This window comes from Falco punctatus, assembly GCF_963210335.1.
Source record: "Falco punctatus genome assembly, chromosome: Z".
NCBI lineage: Eukaryota > Metazoa > Chordata > Aves > Falconiformes > Falconidae > Falco > Falco punctatus.
In genome coordinates this window covers 79,640,899-79,659,992 of record NC_137586.1, presented here as the reverse complement: position 1 = coordinate 79,659,992, position 19,094 = coordinate 79,640,899, and the positions used below count along the sequence as shown (strand labels likewise).

At 41.9% G+C, this 19,094-nt stretch overlaps 1 protein-coding gene and 1 long non-coding RNA gene across 6 annotated transcripts in view; one reads left to right on the top strand and one right to left on the bottom strand.

The window, feature by feature from the left end:
• LOC308056268 overlaps positions 1 to 18,455 on the top strand; it is a 29,596-nt gene extending 11,141 nt beyond the window's left edge. Inside the window, exons 3-4 of one of the 4 annotated variants that reach the window (XR_013924754.1) lie at positions 431 to 497; positions 903 to 18,455. This is a non-coding gene — a long non-coding RNA (uncharacterized lncRNA). Of the gene's footprint in view, positions 1 to 430 lie in introns of all 4 variants that reach the window. The other 3 variants (XR_013924755.1, XR_013924756.1, XR_013924757.1) reach the window with 3 other exon arrangements.
• The window catches only part of ARRDC3 (arrestin domain containing 3), a 12,634-nt gene continuing 11,447 nt past the window's right edge, over positions 17,908 to 19,094 (bottom strand). For both annotated transcript variants that reach the window (XM_080371332.1, XM_080371331.1), the window contains one exon: positions 17,908 to 18,450. In XM_080371332.1, the coding sequence (XP_080227458.1) occupies positions 18,446 to 18,450 (5 nt within the window). In that variant the 3' untranslated portion in view covers positions 17,908 to 18,445. The remainder of the gene's footprint in view (positions 18,451 to 19,094) is intronic.

Below are 19,094 nucleotides of genomic sequence, written 5' to 3'. Positions count from 1 at the left end.
ATACTGTTCAAGACAGAGCTGTACCCCTCTGTGATATTTCTTAATACCTTATCCAAGACGTAGGATATTTGAAAGTTTTTCTGAAAGGTTTTGGAAGTTTTTTAATTTCGGGCAGTTCCCCTCGTTCATGTTTTGTACATTTCTTAATGCTGTGAGGGGCTGGGGATATTAATAAAAGCAAGAGATAATGAATTACAAAGTATTTCATGCTAATTTTGGAATAATTGCTCAGCCAGGAGAGTTGATGTTTGGGGATTTGGATGTGCTAGCTAAGATCTAATAAAGAACACTTTCATCTTTTTCATTAACTATAGCTTATAGATCAGTAAATAATAAAAATCAGTCTTCCTGGCTTATTTTAGGATTTCTCCAGTTCTCTTCATATATGTCTTTTGGGGATGAATAATGCGTATTCTTATTGGTTTTTAAGGCCCTCTAAACCTTCCTCACCGGCTCTGCATCTCTGGGAACTAACTACAGTACACTCCTCAGCCCATGTGAGCCCATGCAATGATGACCTGCCATTAGTGTGTAGATTTTACATACCACACTTTTTGACATGCTTTTCTGTTGTGGGGCAATTTTCTCTCAAAAGAGCTGTTTGTTAGCCATTGAGTGGCTATTTTTAAACATAAAATGAATACCTTTTTTTTTTAATTACTTTTTCCTGAGCCCCTCTAATTCATGTTTGTGGATTGTACATCCTGATTTTTTTAAACATGGGGTATTGTATCCTATAGAATTTCTAACTAATCCTGCTGGTACTACTTGGGGCAAATGGATAGTCCCAGTACTGCAGGGTGGGGAGAGAAAAGAGTTATGATGTTTGGGTAAACCTGCTGTCTGAAGCTTTTTACACACTAATGAGCTGCAGATAACTGTTACTTTTTTTTTTTTCCAAGTTAAAGAAAAATTTCTCCTTCACTTTCCCTGTATTGTTTCTGCTGCTTTCTTCAATGACTGAATTTTTTCCATTTGCTAAGTGGGACAGAAGTGAACAGGCTTGTGGTTACTTTACATCCTTGTTTGTGTATCGGGTTAATTAATGGTATAATTTGTAATCCTGAGAATGGTACTGACTAATTCATTGAGTGCTAATGACGTGTTCATCTAAATTGCCAGTTTAAGAGGTAGGGGCAAATCCTCATGCCTTGGCTGAGATTTTATTCTGCCCTGTAATTACTCAGTATCTTCATGAGATTTTTTTCATGAATAGAGGTGACATGAAAACTGAAAGTGGAGTGTCTGCTTGCAAGGTAATACTTAGGAAGGGGGAGGAAAAATCTGAGACTTCCTTTCTGTCCCTGTCCCACTGGGTCCTTCCTTCTGCCTCCTGATCTTCTTGCCTTCAGTGTTCTTCACTGAGCTCCCCAAACTCCTCATCTCTCCTTCCCTTACCATTGCAGTGGATCCCAAATAAATTAATCCTCTCGTTTGCCCCACACCTTTCTTTGTTCAGTGGTTGTGTGTTAATTTATTGATGCAAATACAAGCGTTAGCTCCACAGCTGCCTCCACCATCACAGAGATGAAGACTTGCCTGATGCAGCCTGTTGGTCCTCTTTGTCCCTTTAGTCTCCTTCCCACCTTTCTTCATCAAAGCCTCCTTTAACAGGTGGGAGGGTCAGACCCAATCTTGCAACTAGGGGTTGAGAAGAAAATGTATTCCTTACCTAAGAGAGGTTTTAGAAGCAACCCTGACCTTGAAAACAAAGTGTCTGCTGCCTACAAAACTAAGATAACCTTAAAAATGAACAGGTGGGGGATGGAGAAAACACCAATGAGCCATGGTGGCTTTCACCACGCAGTGGTGCAACCTGAGGGTCTGAGCAGCATTTGAAGGAAAGGTGAAATTGCTGCAGACTGCTGGGTAATGAGTGGTAGGAGTGCTAGATGGGGCAGAAATCTTGCTGAAAGTTGAGCTTTTCATCTGTAGGAAGACTTCTCCCAGGAATAACTTAGGCCTCACCTGAAAGGGATATCTCGCAGGTGGACCCAGCTGTGGGCAGCCACAGTGGCATTGTCCCCAGGGTGTTTGTAAATTGTCTGACTGAAGGATGCTGATGACCCATCAAGCCAATTTGTAATGAAGATGGACAGAATTTTGTGTGCTAATTAAAGCTCATTTGGTATTGCTCAGGGCTCCAGATGAAGCTGCAAAGTGCATCGCTTCCCAGGGCAAAGCACCGCTGCTATTTTACAGGTCTCTCTTAGGCAGGGCCAGCTTTAAAGGCAGTGGAAATGGAAAGTGGCCTTAGCCAGCCATAGGCCAGAGAAAGGGGAAAAAAAATAAATTTACCATTTGCTACTGCCTTCTGAGACATTCAGCAATGGTGAGGAATATAATTCCTTTTGTATTTTATTGGGCAATGAAGTTAGCAGCAAAAGGTGACAAAGTGTAATCTAAGAAAATAAGATAAGACTGGTTCAACTGCTTTTATTTCCTTGTTGCCTTCTCCACCTCTTTCAGTCCTTCTACCTAGCTGTTCCTAAATATTTCTCCTAGGCAACACAATCTCATTGCTACTTGTGTGGAAATTCACACTTTTCTTTTGTTAGCACTTCATGGTTCTTGTGTGTGACACAAAATGGTCAGTATTGCCAGCTGCCGCCATTCAAAAGGAATAATGAGAAGAGAAAAGTTTTTTCTTAAAAGCAGTACATTTGCAGGTGATACGTATGCACGTGTCTAGCATTGTGAATGTCAGGTTTTTGATGCCAGAGTGAACTCTGGCTGTGTTTTCAAACCTTCCTCAACAATGTAGTAGACATTGACTTATCTTTATTTCATTGGAGATTCTCCTGTTATCACCTAACGAGGCATGATGTCTTTAATGCTCAGATATGATTGAAACCAAAACACAGAACTTGGAATCGTCTCCTGTGCTCTGCTAACAACATAGCAATTAAAATTAAAACTTTTGTATTTTGCTTTTCAGGTTTGGGTGTTTTGGGGGGTTGGTTTTTGGGGTTCTTTTTTTGGTTTTGTTGTTGTTTTCATTCATTTTTTAATTTTTCTTTTTTGTAAAGTATGGGTATTATATGGTGTATCGTATCATTATGAGATGATCTCATCATCATTACATCCAAAACAAAACAAAAAAATGCCCTGCCTTCCAGCTGTGAAGTTGTTACTTCTGTTGTGTGTGTTTAAGCAGCAGAGTCCAGCCTGCAGCCCGTGCTGCCCCCCTTCCACCAGCAGCCTGACGGAGCACTGAGATGTTTGCGTGGATGAGAGGAAATAGTTACAGCAACTAAATATTTCTGATTTCTCTTTAAGGCGGTGGAATGAGTTTCTGATGTGTCTCTTGATCCCCACCTGCAACGTTAAGGATGAGCCCATGGTTGATCTTTGCAGGCTTGGAGGGTGGGCTGAGTCCATTGCCTGGCGCTTGATGTGGGTTTGATGACAGCAGGGAGAGCGCAGTGCCCCGTCGTGATTGCAGTTACTTTGTCCTGCTGCCTTTTCTTTAAAAGAAATTAAAAAATAAAAAATTACAGCCTACTAAACAGGAGCTTCTGCTTAGCGAAAATGACACTGTGAAGTTTTTTTGGTGTTTTTGGTCTGTGCCTCCTGTCCTGCTGGTGCTCCTGAGAAGTCACGAGACATTCAGCCTTGCGTGCTACCAAGACAATTGCTCCATACAGCTGATCCCCATCAGCCAGGCCATGGAGGGATGTGTCAGGGTTGACTGAGGTGACTCAGAAATAATAATAAATAAATAAAATAAAAAGAAAGGGGAGGTGGGGAAGGCGGGGAATAAACCAGACGTTGGTTTGTGAAAACATGACTCAGCTTCTGTTAAGTAAGCCCTCCGCTCATGCACGTCCCGTCAACTCATTACACAGCACGTTTCATGGGGTATTTCGCATTTCTTTCCTGGCTTGTCCACTCTGATTTCCTGTTTACAGTAGGCTAGGGAGAAAACTCGCTGGAATAGAATGGGAGCGGGGCCCGGGCTGCGGGGGCAGCTCGCTGTCAGAACAAGTTTTGCAGGGTTTAGCTCTAAAACTGTCTGTCCTAGCATTGTCCTGGTCTTTATCAATAAACATTATTGTAATTTCATTCAGGCAGCAGTTGTATGTTCTGGTATGTGTACACCAGCTGTCTTCCTGCTCTTACATCCAAATCATTTCCCAAGCCTGAATGCTTCATAAATCAGAAATAGGCGTGTGTCACTTACAAAGCCTTTCATTTTAATGCGTTTTTTTAAAATGTATTTCCTTATTTCTAAATCTATCTTATCAAAATTATTCCCTTAATAACTGTGGCTTTTAAAAGCTTTTCAAGCATACAGATTCGAACGCATACGAAGAAAATGGAAGTGAGAAAATTCGTGCATTTCATGTGCAGGTTTGCTTTCAGATTTATGGCGCAAAACTTACCAAATACAGGCTGCACCTTTGGAGAACAGATAATAAAATAAAGGCACATGGGGATCTGAGTTTACCTCCAAAATAAACTTCCTTTTCTTTTATGCATACCAAAGAACCTGAAGCGGTTAATATCTCTAAGAAACTCTGGGGCGCTGGGCTGGTCCATCTGTTCCATTGTCAGTGACTGTCCCAATGACACACACACGTATGAGAACAGGAACCTCGGGAGCTTTGTATACAGCCACGTGACCTGAGCGCTAAACACTACGTTCTACCAAACCAGCTTCAATGGACATTTTAAAAAAACGTAGCGCTATATAAAACAAAGTGTAAATCAACTGTTTTTTGTAAAGAAATATGGTTTAATTTTAAGCCTCCAGAAGGATGTTTATCATATTCATTAATGGGGGAAGAAGCAAAAAGCTTTTTAAATACGGAAAGTAAATTGCTGCTATCTTTTTTTGTTTGCTTGCTTGAAAAGTATCTTATTTTTTAATCTTAAGATGAAATCTGTCTTTTTTTTTTTTTTTTCCCTGTCAAGTTATTTGATGTAGTCTTTTAGACTAGAATAGCTGGAATGTGTTGCTGATTATAGTAATTGCCTAGTCTTCCTTTACTTAAAAAGAAGCACATGGACTTGAAAAACCATAATGAAGGAAATCATTTGGGTAGCTCTCTCTGGCAAAGAATCCCTTCCCTTCTCTTTAAGGAAAGTGCTGCTTGTATGTTTTATGATTCACTCACATGAAACCTCATTCAAATCTGAAATTATCGGAGGCTTCACTTAACACTTTATGGTTATACTGTAAGATGTGGGAGATGGAAAGTATGTAGAATATATTGCTATTTAAAGTTTCTAAGCCTGCTCAGCTTTGAAAGTCTCAAGACTACTGAGATCATAGTGGAAAAAGTATATGAAGGTGGGAAAGCAGTCTTCAAAATACTTAGTATGTTTCTATAAAGACTAAAAGGAGATCACTAAGATGGTTTTCAAATGCCGAGCCTCCTACATAAGGCTTTTATGGCATAAGAATTACTCTGGATTCATACACACACACACACAAAAAAAGTATACTTAGATGCTGTACTTAGTAAAAGTCAAGGCTAAATTCTCCTCAAAGACAGGTCACCCAGAGAATTCAGAGAGCAGATCAGATTTTTGATTTCTATCTCGTCCTTATTTGTGCATATTTATTAACTCCAGTGCATGCTGAATATTCTGACAATAAATAAAGTCTTTCTTAAGCAAATGTTTTTGTTGAAAAGCAGGTTTCTGGTGGATAGCATGAACGTCGCCTTGTTCTCAGAGCTTTGACCCCTACAATGAATGGAAGGAGAAGATGAGCACCCATATGGTGATAAATTATTTTAAATGGAAGAACACAACTGTATCTTGTATTAGGTTAAAAAGGTGAGGTTATATTACGTTATGAGAGTTAACCTTTCCTTGTGCATCATTAGGATAGTCACCTCATGCTTCAAAACATCACTTTCTGTTGTCATGGCTAATGCACACACCCCATGGTCCACAGCTCAGAGGATCAAGGCAGAAAATTTTGTGTTATAAACATAACAATATCATTGCAAACTGTAGGATTGAGTTGTCACCATTTGGTCTGTGGCCACTGTTTTAGGTGACTTGGCAGGTAGTCGTAGAGCTTTGAGAGCTAGGTTTGGTGAACATGGGGCATACAGGACCCTTGCTTCCCTTCCTCCGGCAGTCTCGTGCTAGGCAAACAGGGTGTCTCTGCGCACAGCGCTGTCGGAGGGGTGCTGGTAAATGGGATTTCAGATAATGGGTCTCCAGTGTGGCAATCCTCTGTGCTGCCTATGGATTAGCTGCATTAAACAACATACTTATCTTTATCCAAGCGCTCTGCTGTGAGTGGTGGACGCCACTGCTGTCCTTCCAGAGTGACAGGGCAAATAACTTGTCAGTGACAGCACTGATTGCTTTAGAGAGCAATGGAAATTAGATCAGTGTCTATTAGGAGATGACGTGGGTATCAGACAACTCAGCACAGGCTGGCTGGCAAGGCCTTCAGCTTTCTGAAACACGCAGGGACTCAGAAAAAATCTGCAATATAGTAAATTTTTCGGTATCTTTTTTTTTCGTTTCTTTTGCTATAAAAGTCAACCCCCCCCTTAACATTACTTAATGCATTACTAATGAATTATAGAAGTTCCTCCAGACCTGGCAGAGCATGTGCAAAAGGAATCCGTGTGCCAGTGACGTACCCAGAGTGCCACCAGCTTGGCAGGCAGCAGACGTGCTGTGATAAGTGCAGAGCAGTTGTGGGTGTGCTGGGTGCACCATGCTGCATCTGTGAGGCCTGGCAAGTCTGATGGAGCCTTCTGCAGTTGTGGTTGCAGAATTCTCAGCTTTGGGGCAAAGAAATCATTAAGTGAAACACAAGGATGCACCCAGCAAATTTGCCTTTGGTAAGCTGCACGAGCTAACTGTGTCTCTTAATTTTACAATACGTTTACCTTGTAGGATGCTGCATTCCTTTCATTTCAGAAATAATAGTTTAGATTTCATTATTTTCATTCATACACATCTTTAAAACATTTCCTCCTTGTCATTCTGTGGAGGCAAAGTTTTGAAGACTGATTTTTTGATGTTTATTCTCTGTGATTTGGGGGAGAAGTCTCCTCTTAGAACCTTCCCTTTAAAAAATGCAAGTTTTTTAAATACCGGTTTGACGAACAGAACAAAAAAGCCAACAAACCAACCCACGTAAATTTTCCTATAAATAGCTGCCTGAAATAATGTATCTGATTAAAACCTACAGTATTTATGCTTCTCTGTGTTCTACTCACTAGCCTACGGGTTGAAAGTCACCAGTAGAATGTCATCATTGCCAGATTCTACATCTGGATGTTTGATTTATTTGACAGACATGCAACATCCAAAATATCCAGGCGTATTGCCAGTGACTGTTCAGATGTTGGTGCAGGGGAACACACGATGTTCTTCACAGACCAGTGTCCAGTCATTCCCCCAGAACTGCCTTTTTCTGGCTGTCTTTGTGTTGATCCTGTGTGGTTTGAGTGAAGCACTCCTCTATCAGTTTTCTTCCATGAAAATAAAGATGATTGGGGAAGCTGAAAATTTATTTTTCGGCAGGGTTAGTAATATAGTAATTGTGAATCAGAGCTAGAATAAACTGAGTTGAAGAGCCAGGAGTAAATCAAGTCAGTGAACTACAAGGATATCAACAGAACAGAAGGGATTTTAGCTTTTTAAGTCAGTAAACAAAGTCAGTGAGGACACATCCTACTTTTTATGATAATTTTTGCCTTTTCTATGTACTGTGTTTATGGAATATGAGGCACAAAATAGAAAAAAAAAAAAAAAAAAAAAAGAAAAATAGCTATATGCACCATCATGTAGAAGCAAAAAAGTGCATTCATAAGGTTTTGTGCAAAACTGGGCTTGTCATAATCTGTATAAGCACACAAAATGTGAAAAGGCTGAGCCTATTATTTCTTTTTCTTTAATAAGACCTATTGCTTACATGCTATTTATTTAAATAATTGCAACCATCTTCTTCCCCCACCCTTGCTTTTTCCTTTTGAAGGGAAAGAACTCCTAGAAATAACTAGTGTCAGCTGTGAATTCTGTAGGAGGAGCCAAGAATACAAGGCCCATGCAAGTGTGGACAGATCTGACCCTGCCGGGGAACACGGTGACACAGTCCCTTTCCCCCGCCCCGGCCGGGGTGAGCAGGCGGGTGCCAGCAGCACCTTTTACAGAAGTTGCACAGGGAGCCAAGGGGCTGATTCTCTCTGCAGCTGCTCCGGAGAGCCAGCCAGCCCTGGCCGTGGGTGAAGGTGCACTTTCGCTATCCCTGCCCTGAGAAGACAGCACCCACAGCCTGCCGACGGGACAGGGTGCTCCTGTGGCACCCCTGTTCACGTGGGTGCTTGCGTTTACACCGCGGGGTGCGGGGTGTCCCGTGCTCGCCCGTGACTGCTGTGCTGCATCCAGCATCGTCAGCTGCCTCGACTGCAGAGTCTGCGCTGCGCCCGGTTTGCAGCCTGGTAGTGCAGAGCGAATTAAGCAGATGGCACTGTGATGAGGTTTCTTGCTACGTTGCACCAGTTGCATCCATGGCACATGCTGCTGCCACTGACAAATCCCAGTAGTTCTTCCTTTTCAGCAAGCTGCGTTGCTCTAAAGATATTTTTTTCCATTTTTTGTCTTTTCCTAACAACGCTAGCCCTAAGGCTTTTTTGGAGGCTGGGTTAGAATTTACGAATGTGAAACTTTTTAAAGGTCACCAGAAATTCTGTCAACAGCTTGTTTTGCACAAGTGCTGGAGAAAAGCATTTGGTTTGGTTCCTGGGTATGATTCCGGGCACCCTAGAACAATCCTATAACAACATTTTGAAACCCCTTATTGAAACTGTCACCATATTCAGAAAGATCTATGGGCTGCAGAAACAGAACATCTTCTTATAAGGACGGAAAATACAACAGCTTGTGCAAGTTCAAAATGTCCTTGTCTGAACTCGCAAGATCTCTGTTTTGGGTAACCAGTCAACAGACTTCTGGATCACATAAATCAGAGATGTTCCTCATCTGCAGTTGGCGCGGTCCACACGTGCGAGCGTGTGTGCTTGGGTGTGTGCACCTGCTGCCCCAGTGGACTTGCAGGTGATGGAGGTGATGCAGGTTGATGGGGAATTTGCTCCATCAGAGGTCCCTGGAGGGCTCTGCTTGCACGCAGCAAGGGACTTCCCTGTTGCAACATGCTTATAAACTGCAGGATGCACTATTGAGGCGAAGATATCCATCATGTGTTTGTCAGGGGTGAGATATCTGGCTTCTCTCTTGGTGACTGCTCTGAGTAGAGAGGCCAGTCGCCAGTGCAAAATCTGGGTTTCTTCCTTCTCCCTGTGCTGCTCTCTGCTTGCAATAATAGCAACTTTTCTTCTTCCCCTTCAGCTTTGCTCGAAGTGAGCCAAGGAGAAAGAAATGACTTCCTGGAGTACTTTGTATTTATCAACTAGTTGCCAAGAGAGTAAGGTTTATCACAGTGGAGTTCGCCTTTTGCAGCAGCAAATAAATGGAAGCAATGCTTGTACTCTGTTTCAACCTTCAGCATGCTCTCAAGTGTATTTATTTCTTGTCTATTCTGGTAGTGCCAGAAGCTTAGTTAGTGTTAGGGCATGCGAAATTGTGGAAGAGTACCAAATGCATGCCACAGAAATGAATGCATTTTAAAATTACTTTCTAATTGCGTATGGTAAGCAGAAAGGATTTGCACAACTGTAGGGTAATATAGCCTTCATTAGGACAGGGTTTCCATGTGTTAGCTACATGAAAATGATGTTTATAAGACATTTGAAGCTTAATTTATTGGGGGTTTTGGTGGGTTTTTTTTGGTGTTGGTTTGGGGTTTTTTTGGGGTTTTTTTGAGGTGTGTGTGGAGGGGTAATTGTGAGACACTGGTAGGATATCTTATCCCACAAGTAAAAAAATACATGAGTTCACTGCGGTGTATGCCGATATTAGTTGTTCCCATGCATGCTTTTAACATGTGATAAAACACCTTCAAACACCTTCAAGGCAAGTCAATTTGCATTCTTTGCAAGATACTTCAGAATAATGGTGCTGAAATACCTTAAAATAGTTCCCATATTGCAACTGCCTATTTACTAGGTCATACCATGAACAAAAAGTAAATGTTATACTTGATATTCACAAGTCTTCTATCTCATCACCACTGCTCCTGGTGCTTTTCAATAGAAAAGATGATTTTCGGGAGAAAATGTGTAGTGCCTTTTCAAGTACATTCTGGGAAGGTATTTCAGGTCAGAAAGCCAGATGAAAGAGATTTGCTTTGAGGAAAACCAGTTTTATATGAGGGTTTATTGGTGGCATAGGATATATGAGCAAATATGAGCCCCAAAAGGAGTAGGATGTTTTGAAGTGCTAAAAAGTTCGACTAAAGTGCAGGAAAGGGAAGGCAAAGGGATTAAGAGAATTTTGTTACCTCCTTTGGAATACTTTGAATTATAAGGGGGGGAAAGAGGGGCAAATCAGAAAGAAAAGTAAGCCCTATCTTGTGGTCCGAAAGTGAATTTAAACTACATTGTCCTACTTCTCTTCTGCACAGGCTAGGTATTGTTTTCTTCGTTTGTTTTGTTTGGGAGGATAGCTTGATGTGGTACCACTGACAAATCGCTTTATTGCTTTAGAGGTGCACAGCTCTGTCACAATAAATGGTGTTTGATGCACTAAAAAAATAATGGGCAGCAGTAAAACTGTCCTGTCTCAGCCTGTTAAAAGATAGGTAAAAGGACCATTTAGTTTTGATTTATGGGAGTTAATCAAGTAGCTGTAAAACACTGACGCAGGTTTCTCTTTGTTTATACCACATATTTAATATTGAAATAATTTTTGAAATTGGAGCTGAAGATGTTACGGTGATCTATTCTTTTAGCAATCCGAACCGGGAAAAATGAGCTGCTTATGGAAGAAATGGACTAGTGCTCATGGACTTAACTGATTTAGGGTAGGTGCCCAAACAAGGGTGTAATTGATAAAAAAATAATTTTGTTAATGGGAAGTCATTACCTGGTGAACACACCTTTTATGGAGCTACCGAACCACAGAGGGATTTATTAAATTGTGTTTCTCAGCTGATGGGCAACGACGACAGACTTGCCTTCAATGTTGCTATGACTGTCTCCAGTTGACAGCTCCATTTCAATTTTAGGCAGTTCAATGACAGCAAGGCCTTGCTTAGATCTGGGCAACTGCATGAATTTCCAGATAAAAATAAATCATACTAGGTTTTGCAATAAGTTTTCCCCTCCTCCTATGTTCCCTCCGTGCAACCAGCTGAAAAAAATTATGTTCGTATCTCCTTTGAGAAAGACTGAACGGCATCACGCTCTCCAGTTTATTTTAGAAATAACATTTATTAAACCACTGAAGAGCTAATGGGCCCTGGCCTCCCCATCCCAGAGAGTTCGGTGGAGAGCTGGTGAGCCAAAGGCATGATATAGTGTGGCGAGTCTCGAGATGGAAGGCGAGTCCTCGGTGGTGGTGTGTGGGAGCAATGGGGACCACTGCGCTTGGTCGTTCCCTCCAGCGTCCCCAGCTGGAAGCCCTGCAGGAGCTGCTGGAGGTCGATGGAATGCACCACCTCAGAAAGACTGTGGTTCTGCCCCTCTGACCCGCTCTGGTGCGACCCACCTGCGGCACTGCCTTCAGCGCTGGTGCCCCTGTGCAGGAAGGACATGTCCTGTGGGAGCGAGTCCAGAGGAGGGACACGAAGATGATCAGAGAGCTGAAGCATCTCTTGCATGAAGATGGGCTGAGAGTTGGGGTGGTTCAGCCTGGAGAAGAGAAGGCTCCAGGGAGACCTTACAGCACCTGCCAGCACCTAAAGGGGCAGGCAGGGAAGATGGAGAGGGGCTTTCTACAAGGGCATGTAGTGATAGGACGAGGGGGGATGGCTCTAACCTGAAATAGGGAGATATAGATGAGATATTGGGAAGAAATTCTCCCCTGTGAGGGCAGCGAGGCGCTGGCCCAGGCTGCCCAGAGCAGCTGTGGGTGCCCCATCCCTGGCAGGGCTCAAGGCCAGGCTGGACGGGGCTGGGAGCAGCCTGGGCTGGGGGGGGGTGTCCCTGCCCCGGGGCAGGGCACTGGAGCTAGGCGATCTTGAAGGTCCCTTTTGACTCAAACGATTCTATCACGTGGCTTTTTCTTGTATAAGACATCAGATTCTACTGCTGGAGCAGCAGAGAATGAATGCATAGTGACAGGTTTTGCACTTTTGAGACTAGTTTCTGCATGTGCTTTCTTTGAATTTTGTTTTTTTTGGGTTTTAAACTCTATATTCTTACCCTCCTAAAAATACATCTCCTAAACAACTCTTTTTAAAAAATATTTTATTTTTATATATATATATTTTTTATTTCAAACCTTTACCTTCTCTTTTCTAGGTCATTGTCTTTCATTCAAGTATGTGTCCTGGTTTCAGCTGGGATAGAGTTAATTTTCTTCTCAGTAGCTGCTGCAGTGCTGTGCTTTGGATTTACTATGAGAATAATGTTGGTAACACAGTGATGGTTTCAGTTGTAAGTGGGTAATGTTTATACAAAGTAAAGGAATTTTCAGTTTCTCAGGCCCTGCCAGGGAGAGGGCTGGAGGGGCGCAAGGACTTTGGGGAGGGACACAGCCAGGACAGCTGACCCTAGCTGACCAAAGGGATATTCCCTACCATAGAATGTCCTGCTCGGTATATAAACTGGGGGGAGTTGGCTGGGGCTGGCTGATGGCTGCTGGGGGCTGGCTGGGCATCAGCCACTGGGGGGTGAGCAACTGTATTGGGCATCACTTGGGTGGTTTTTATTCCTTTCCCTTTGGATTTCATTCCTTGCACACCTTCCCCCTCCCTTTCATCATCATCATCATCATCATCATCATCATCATCATCATCATCATCATCATCTACGTTATTTTTCTCCTATTGTATTTTGCTTCAATAGTTAAATTCTTATCTCAAACCTCAAGTTTTACATGCCCTTCTGATTCTCCTCCCCATCCCTCTGAGGTGGTGGTGGTGGTGAGAGTGGGGGAGCAGCTACATGGTACTTAAGTTTCTGGCTGGGGATAAACCGTAACGGTCCTTTTTTCCAGTCCCCACCACCAGATGATCTTTAAGGTCCCTTCCAACCCAAACCACTCTATGATTCTACAATGTCACTTTTGTCTTGTAAGATGTCACCTTTTTTTTTTTTTTTCTCAGACTGTACTGCTGACGCAGCAGAAAATTAAGGTATAGTCCTGGGCTTTGCACTTTGATACTAGTTTCTGGTTGTCTTTTTTTTTTTTTTAACAGTATTTTTTTACCCCCTTAAAAATACATCTCCTAAGTGACTCAATTTTGATGTTATATTTAAAGCTTTCACCTTCTCTGTTCTAGGTCATTGTCTTTCATCCAAATATGACAAACATTTATTACAGCAAGGTGCCTGAAGCAAACACAAAATGCAGTGTCCTTCTGAACTCCGAGTCTTCTCTGTTACAAGCTGGGTTAGATGGCAGGTACACTGTTCCACTCAGATTTCATAGCGGTACCCAGCTGCTGCTCAGAAGCTACTGCTCTGTCCTAATGTCCACTAGGTCAGGAGATAAGGAGGATCCAGCTCTTAAAATAGCATGCTGTAGCTAGGTGGGGCAGTTCCAGGAGCGAGCGATTGCTGGGAGAACAAATAGGTTAGTTTTCTCCTATTCCCAGGATACGGTCTGGGAGGCAGGTGGAACATGCCTGACAATGTGTCTTTGCAAGTGGTTTTCACTAAAACCTCCAAAATCTAGGAGCTGAAATCCCCAGTAAAGATCACGCAGTGCAACTGGTGGTACTTCAACTCTCCCCAGACCTCTGAAGGGGAGTTCTGCTCAAAATCAAGGACACGTGGGAAGTCTGGACTCTACGTCCCCATGAGCTAGTTGTTCTGCAGTACCAGCCTGCTATGCTGGGCATTTGACTGTGCACCTTGAGCCACAGAAGTTGGCTTAAATTGGCAGAATTCACCTGGGCAAAGATATTTCCCAGCGGAAAATCGTTGTTGGGTGGGCGCCCAGCTTAATGTGCTGCTTCTGGAGACCCTTCTTCAGTTCTGCAGCTGAACTTTGTGCTTGTGGCCGTGCTGTGAAAAGCTAAGGGGGCTGGAGTTCATGGCGATCAGTGGTTTGTTTCTGTAAAACACAAAAAAAAGCTTAAATTTAGAAAGGGGTTAAAAACTGATAGATACGTGTTTTAACTAGATAATTGCCAGGAAATGTGTCGATCAATTTTGCAACATTGCCCTGTGTCCCTCAGAAGCTCAAGTGCTCAAGTGCTGTAACTTGCTGCCCTTCTGTATGTTGTCACCGACAGCTGATGTGGAAGAGCCTTTAGTTTCTACATCCTGGAGTAGCACAGATTCGTGCGCACACAGGTATTGTAATATTCAGAAGCAAGAAAAATTTGCAGTAAGAAAATCAGATCTCAAATAATACAAGTAATTCCAAGCTTCTAAGAGCGCTGACAATAAAGCTAAACTTAAAATTGTTAAAGGAGACGTGCTGGTCTAAAATGTGAGATTTCAAGAAAACGTTGCACAGAACTGCGAGAAGTATGTATCCCTTAAATGATGTTAATGTCAATTTAAATTCCAACACTGCCACATGGCATTAGAAACTTGGTTAGTAAGAAATGTTCTGCTGGTATTAGGGAAAAAAAAAAAGTATCTTGCTGTTGCTCAGCTACGAAGAAGCTCCAAGCAGATGTGCAAAACGCGAGACTACCTTTTTTATGCTTCTTATTGAACTGGAACTGGGGCAAAACCGACTGTTATTAATAGGGAAAAAAATCCCTGAAGTCTGCTTGAATTCTCCAAACTCAAAATTAAGCTGAACACTTTCACAGGAGGAGGCCCTACTGTTTGCTTTACGCACCATGTTCCATCAGACGTTTGGGTTGTCCACATCAGCAGCAGCACCATTAAACTGAGGGTACAGTGGTGTGGGGATGCAGTGGTCCCCAGCACACCAAACACCAGCGGGGAGGAACAGGTCACGCTGGCCGCTCAAGCCCCTGGCAGCTCGCCTGCTGAACCTTCTCTTAGGTCAAACGACATGTTGATACTGAAGGATGACGACAGTCCGTTTTGTCCCAGGCTCAGCTGTGCGTGGTATGCGGAAGCCAGGCACCACGGCAGTGCCTCACTGCTGGCACGCTGGGGAGCTGTAGGAATCCTGCACAGGGATCCATCCAGCAGGGTGCACGTCGCAGGAGGATGTTTTCAACATCTGGTTGTCACACCACACCTGAGAAATGGTTCTGAAGGGCACCTTCTCCACCCCATGTCAAAAACCCCAGCTGCAAACCCATGGGTGACTCCCTCTGACCCCCACCAAAATGCCCCTCCCTGCCCTCCAGCCCTATGTCCTGGGAAGGACCAGGAGCCTGGAACTAGGGTCAGCACATTCACCATGAGATACAAGCACAGAGTCCTGGAAAGGCATGCGCATCCTGCCCATTTCCCAAGTCGCATGTAGGAAAATATCATTTCCCATCTGGGACCTGGCCCAAGAGGTCACCGATGTAAATAGAAGGGGCTGAGGGGGCTGACCCTGGACTTCCGTGGTGCTCAGTGGCAACACTCCTAGAGAGAGTTTTTCCCTATGCAGTTTGACACAAGCAGTCTGTGTGCTCCTGTAGTAAAATACCTGATTAGACGATCCTTGTGGTTATTACCTTATAGTTATAACACTTAAAGATTTATATTTTTTTTTACAAAAGTTTATTTTCCACAAGGAAGAGCAATAGGAAAAATTAAACAGTTTTCCACATATTGTTTTCTTGAAACAGAGTCTACAAGGACATATTCAGCACCAAAACTAAAAAACAAAAAAAGTACAAACAGCCATAGAATATAATCTATAAAGCAAACATTTAATATTGCACTTTGTTTCTCTAATGTTTGGATTTTACTTACTTTTTCCTAATTCAGATCAGAATTTTCTATCAAATACTGGGCTACAACTGTGAACCTCATGTTTTATAACGCTGAGAATTGACCAATAATTGTGGAAGAGTAATGACTCTGAACAAGTAACAACATAATTTAAACAGAGTGTCTTTATTTGATAACGTTATAGAATTTTTCACTGATCACAAAGGCTGTGATGCCATCTCAATTACTACGATATTGGTCAATCCTGTTTATAGGCAATTTTTCTACGTATTGTGGTAAGTACTTTTAATGCTACGTGTATCAGCAATTGTTCCCTAGTCTGTTAAAAGTAACAAAAAAAGGAAAAAAAAAGTAAAACCACCAAATGCCCTTTTATGCCAACGATCCCATCAGCTTTTAGAATTGTCTGGTTGGAGAGGGTAGAGGGAAGGGACATTCACAAAATTGGCCTAATAATGCAAGACATCACCCAATTTCCTTCTCCTCTGAGACCCTTGCTTGAAGCCCAAGCCTTTAACTGAATCACTTAAAACGCGACTCATTTGTATCACCCTGTTGTCATTTTTGAAACATGAAATTATCGTTCATGTTCTCACAAAGGCCACTTATGGAAAAGCCTATTTTGTCGCATTTATGAAGCCTTAAAACCAAGGCAGAGGTTTTTTAAGAACGAGCACCACCCAGAAACACCAGCCTGCCCTCTCTCCCGCTCCCTTCTGAGCTGTTTTATTGCACAAGGAGGTAAGATACTTGATGGATTACATCTTGGTTTGTTTAAGAAGTCAACACCAGAAGCGTGTCCCTTTGTCAATGCTCTGTGTTACACGATTTTGGAAAGGGAAGTTGACTTTTGTTGTAAATCTCTAGCATGTTAAGTGCTGGTATTTGTGTTAGTACATCCAATGGCTCCATTGCACTCATTTTTCTTCCTTGGGGCACACTCAAGGGCAAGTGCTCTTTCCATGTAATTTCTTGCATTCTGAGCAAGTATGTTGTAAAATGGGCTGTTCTGTTTTAAAGCTCTTGAGTATCACAGAAGATGCAATCATCAAAGCAACTGTAACTAACTCACATCTTAAGTATGGCTGGTAAACATTGACCTTGCCCAGTCTTAATTATACTTCTAGTCTTACTATTTTTACAATATCATAAACCCTGAAGATAATACAAAGTGCACAAACTGAGCTCTTAGCAGTCCACACTTTTCCTGCAGTTTGAAATATACTTTTACTAGAGACTCATTATATATAGAATTTTTGGTGATAACTATATATAAAAATAAATTTATTTTCCCTTCCCATCCCTACTACTTGAGATATCGACCTGCCTATGAATCCTAGACAGTATATGACTATTTACTTTTAAAATTCTTTTTGAGGCTGAGCTGGTGTCTGCTGGTGCTTTCATTTGTGCCTTTTTTTTTTTTTTTTTAAAGCTTCACAACTTTAGTTTAGTATCTCCTTTTGTAATGTAGAAAGAGAAATGGGAATGAGGGTGGGTTTTGAAACTTTTGTGTATGTCCCTATTCCAGATCCCCCTCTTGAATAAAGAACAAAAACAAGAACACAAACACAAAACAAAAAAGTAGTAACTAAACAGTGCAACGTAACAAAACAAATAGCATTCCAACATTTTGGCAAGTGATGAGTTCACCTGAGATTAAGTGATTTTTAGGCAGTCTGTAACAAAATGCTGCTTTGCGATAATAGTAGAAAGGCAACAAATTCTTAAAAGAAATCAAGAAGGTATACAATCTTGATGAAGTCTATTAGTTTCTTTCTACTAACTCTCCACCCCCCACCCCAGCCCCGCATTTGTTGCTTATCTACTACAGTAGGCTGCAAAACGTACAGCAAGAAGGATTGGCTTGAAGGCATTTGATGTTTGTAAATAAATCCACAACAGGATCCAAGCTGAAGAGGTGATACATGATCAGCCTACGAGGACAATTCTGAGCATGTGCATAATGCATGTAAAGTCCAGGCTACATTAAATTAAAAAAAAAAAAAGAAAAGTCAGTGCATTTGTCAAAGTCTGTTGCTTTTTTTTTTTTTTAATCAAAGCTTTATTTTGCTTTTTATTGTGCGGACTAAGAACAAATAGGGGGTAACAACAGTCCAGCATAAATGAGAAAAAGCTGTAGTGACACTGAACCGCACAACTTAAGCAACGAGCATGTGCAAATTTCCAAATCGTAAGAGGAAAACACCCCTCCTCTCTTACAATGTGGTTTAAGTGTTTTGACACACATGACTGTAGGTTAGTAAGGCTGCTCCTAGTATGTGCCAGTATTTAGGGGGGGTGGGGGGGGTGGGATTAAAAAAAGAAAAGCTCAGGTCTTCCAAGCATGTGGAGCAGTCCTACAATGTTACTGTAGGCTTCAAAGCATGATCACAGGTTGTTTTCATTTATTCACCATACACAAGAGCAAACCTTCCTCTGAAAGTGTCTCCGCTATGACGCCTTGACCTTCAACACAGCAGGTATGATTCAAAACCCAAGTCGAGTCAGCTTTTTATGAATTCCTTCAACGAGAGGGGCAAGACGGTCTGTCATCTGTGGGCTGCTCTGGGTTTGGATCAATCTAACCAGAAGAGAAAATAAACAAAAAAAAAAACAACCACACAAGACATTTAGTCAACCGTTATAAACAAACCAATCCAAACAGAACCCCACCAAAACTGACCAGTTTATGACAGTCATCATAACAAACTGCATTCCCAATCCAGTAACCAAAAATCTCTAATCTATTAGACAAAACTTGAAGGAAAACTAGCAATGAAGTACAGTGGAAAATTTTAAACTACAGGTTGGCGGCAATTTAAGAGTAAGCACAAAGAACTAATTAAAAAAGACTTTAAAACATCTGCTTTAGTAGCACAGAAATCTGTCAAATTTTTTACTGTATGCTAAAAAGACAACTCATCACTAAAAACGTAACTTTGCTTCAGGAAAAAAGTTACAAGTAGAATGATTTTTCACGGATAATTCAGAAGTTATTAATCCTCAAGCACCCTATAACATGTCTTCAAATTGTGTTCCACACCTACCTCTTCCTTCTTTCTGCAAAGAAGAGGTAAGGTGCGGAACACACTTTTTATTTTACTTCCTTTCTACAAAAAGAAGAAGGGGGAAGCAACCTGCTAATGTAGGTCTCCAAAACTGCACAGTAAGAATAGTTTAAGTATGTGGTTTCATCAACATTCTTACCAGTCTTATACAACCATT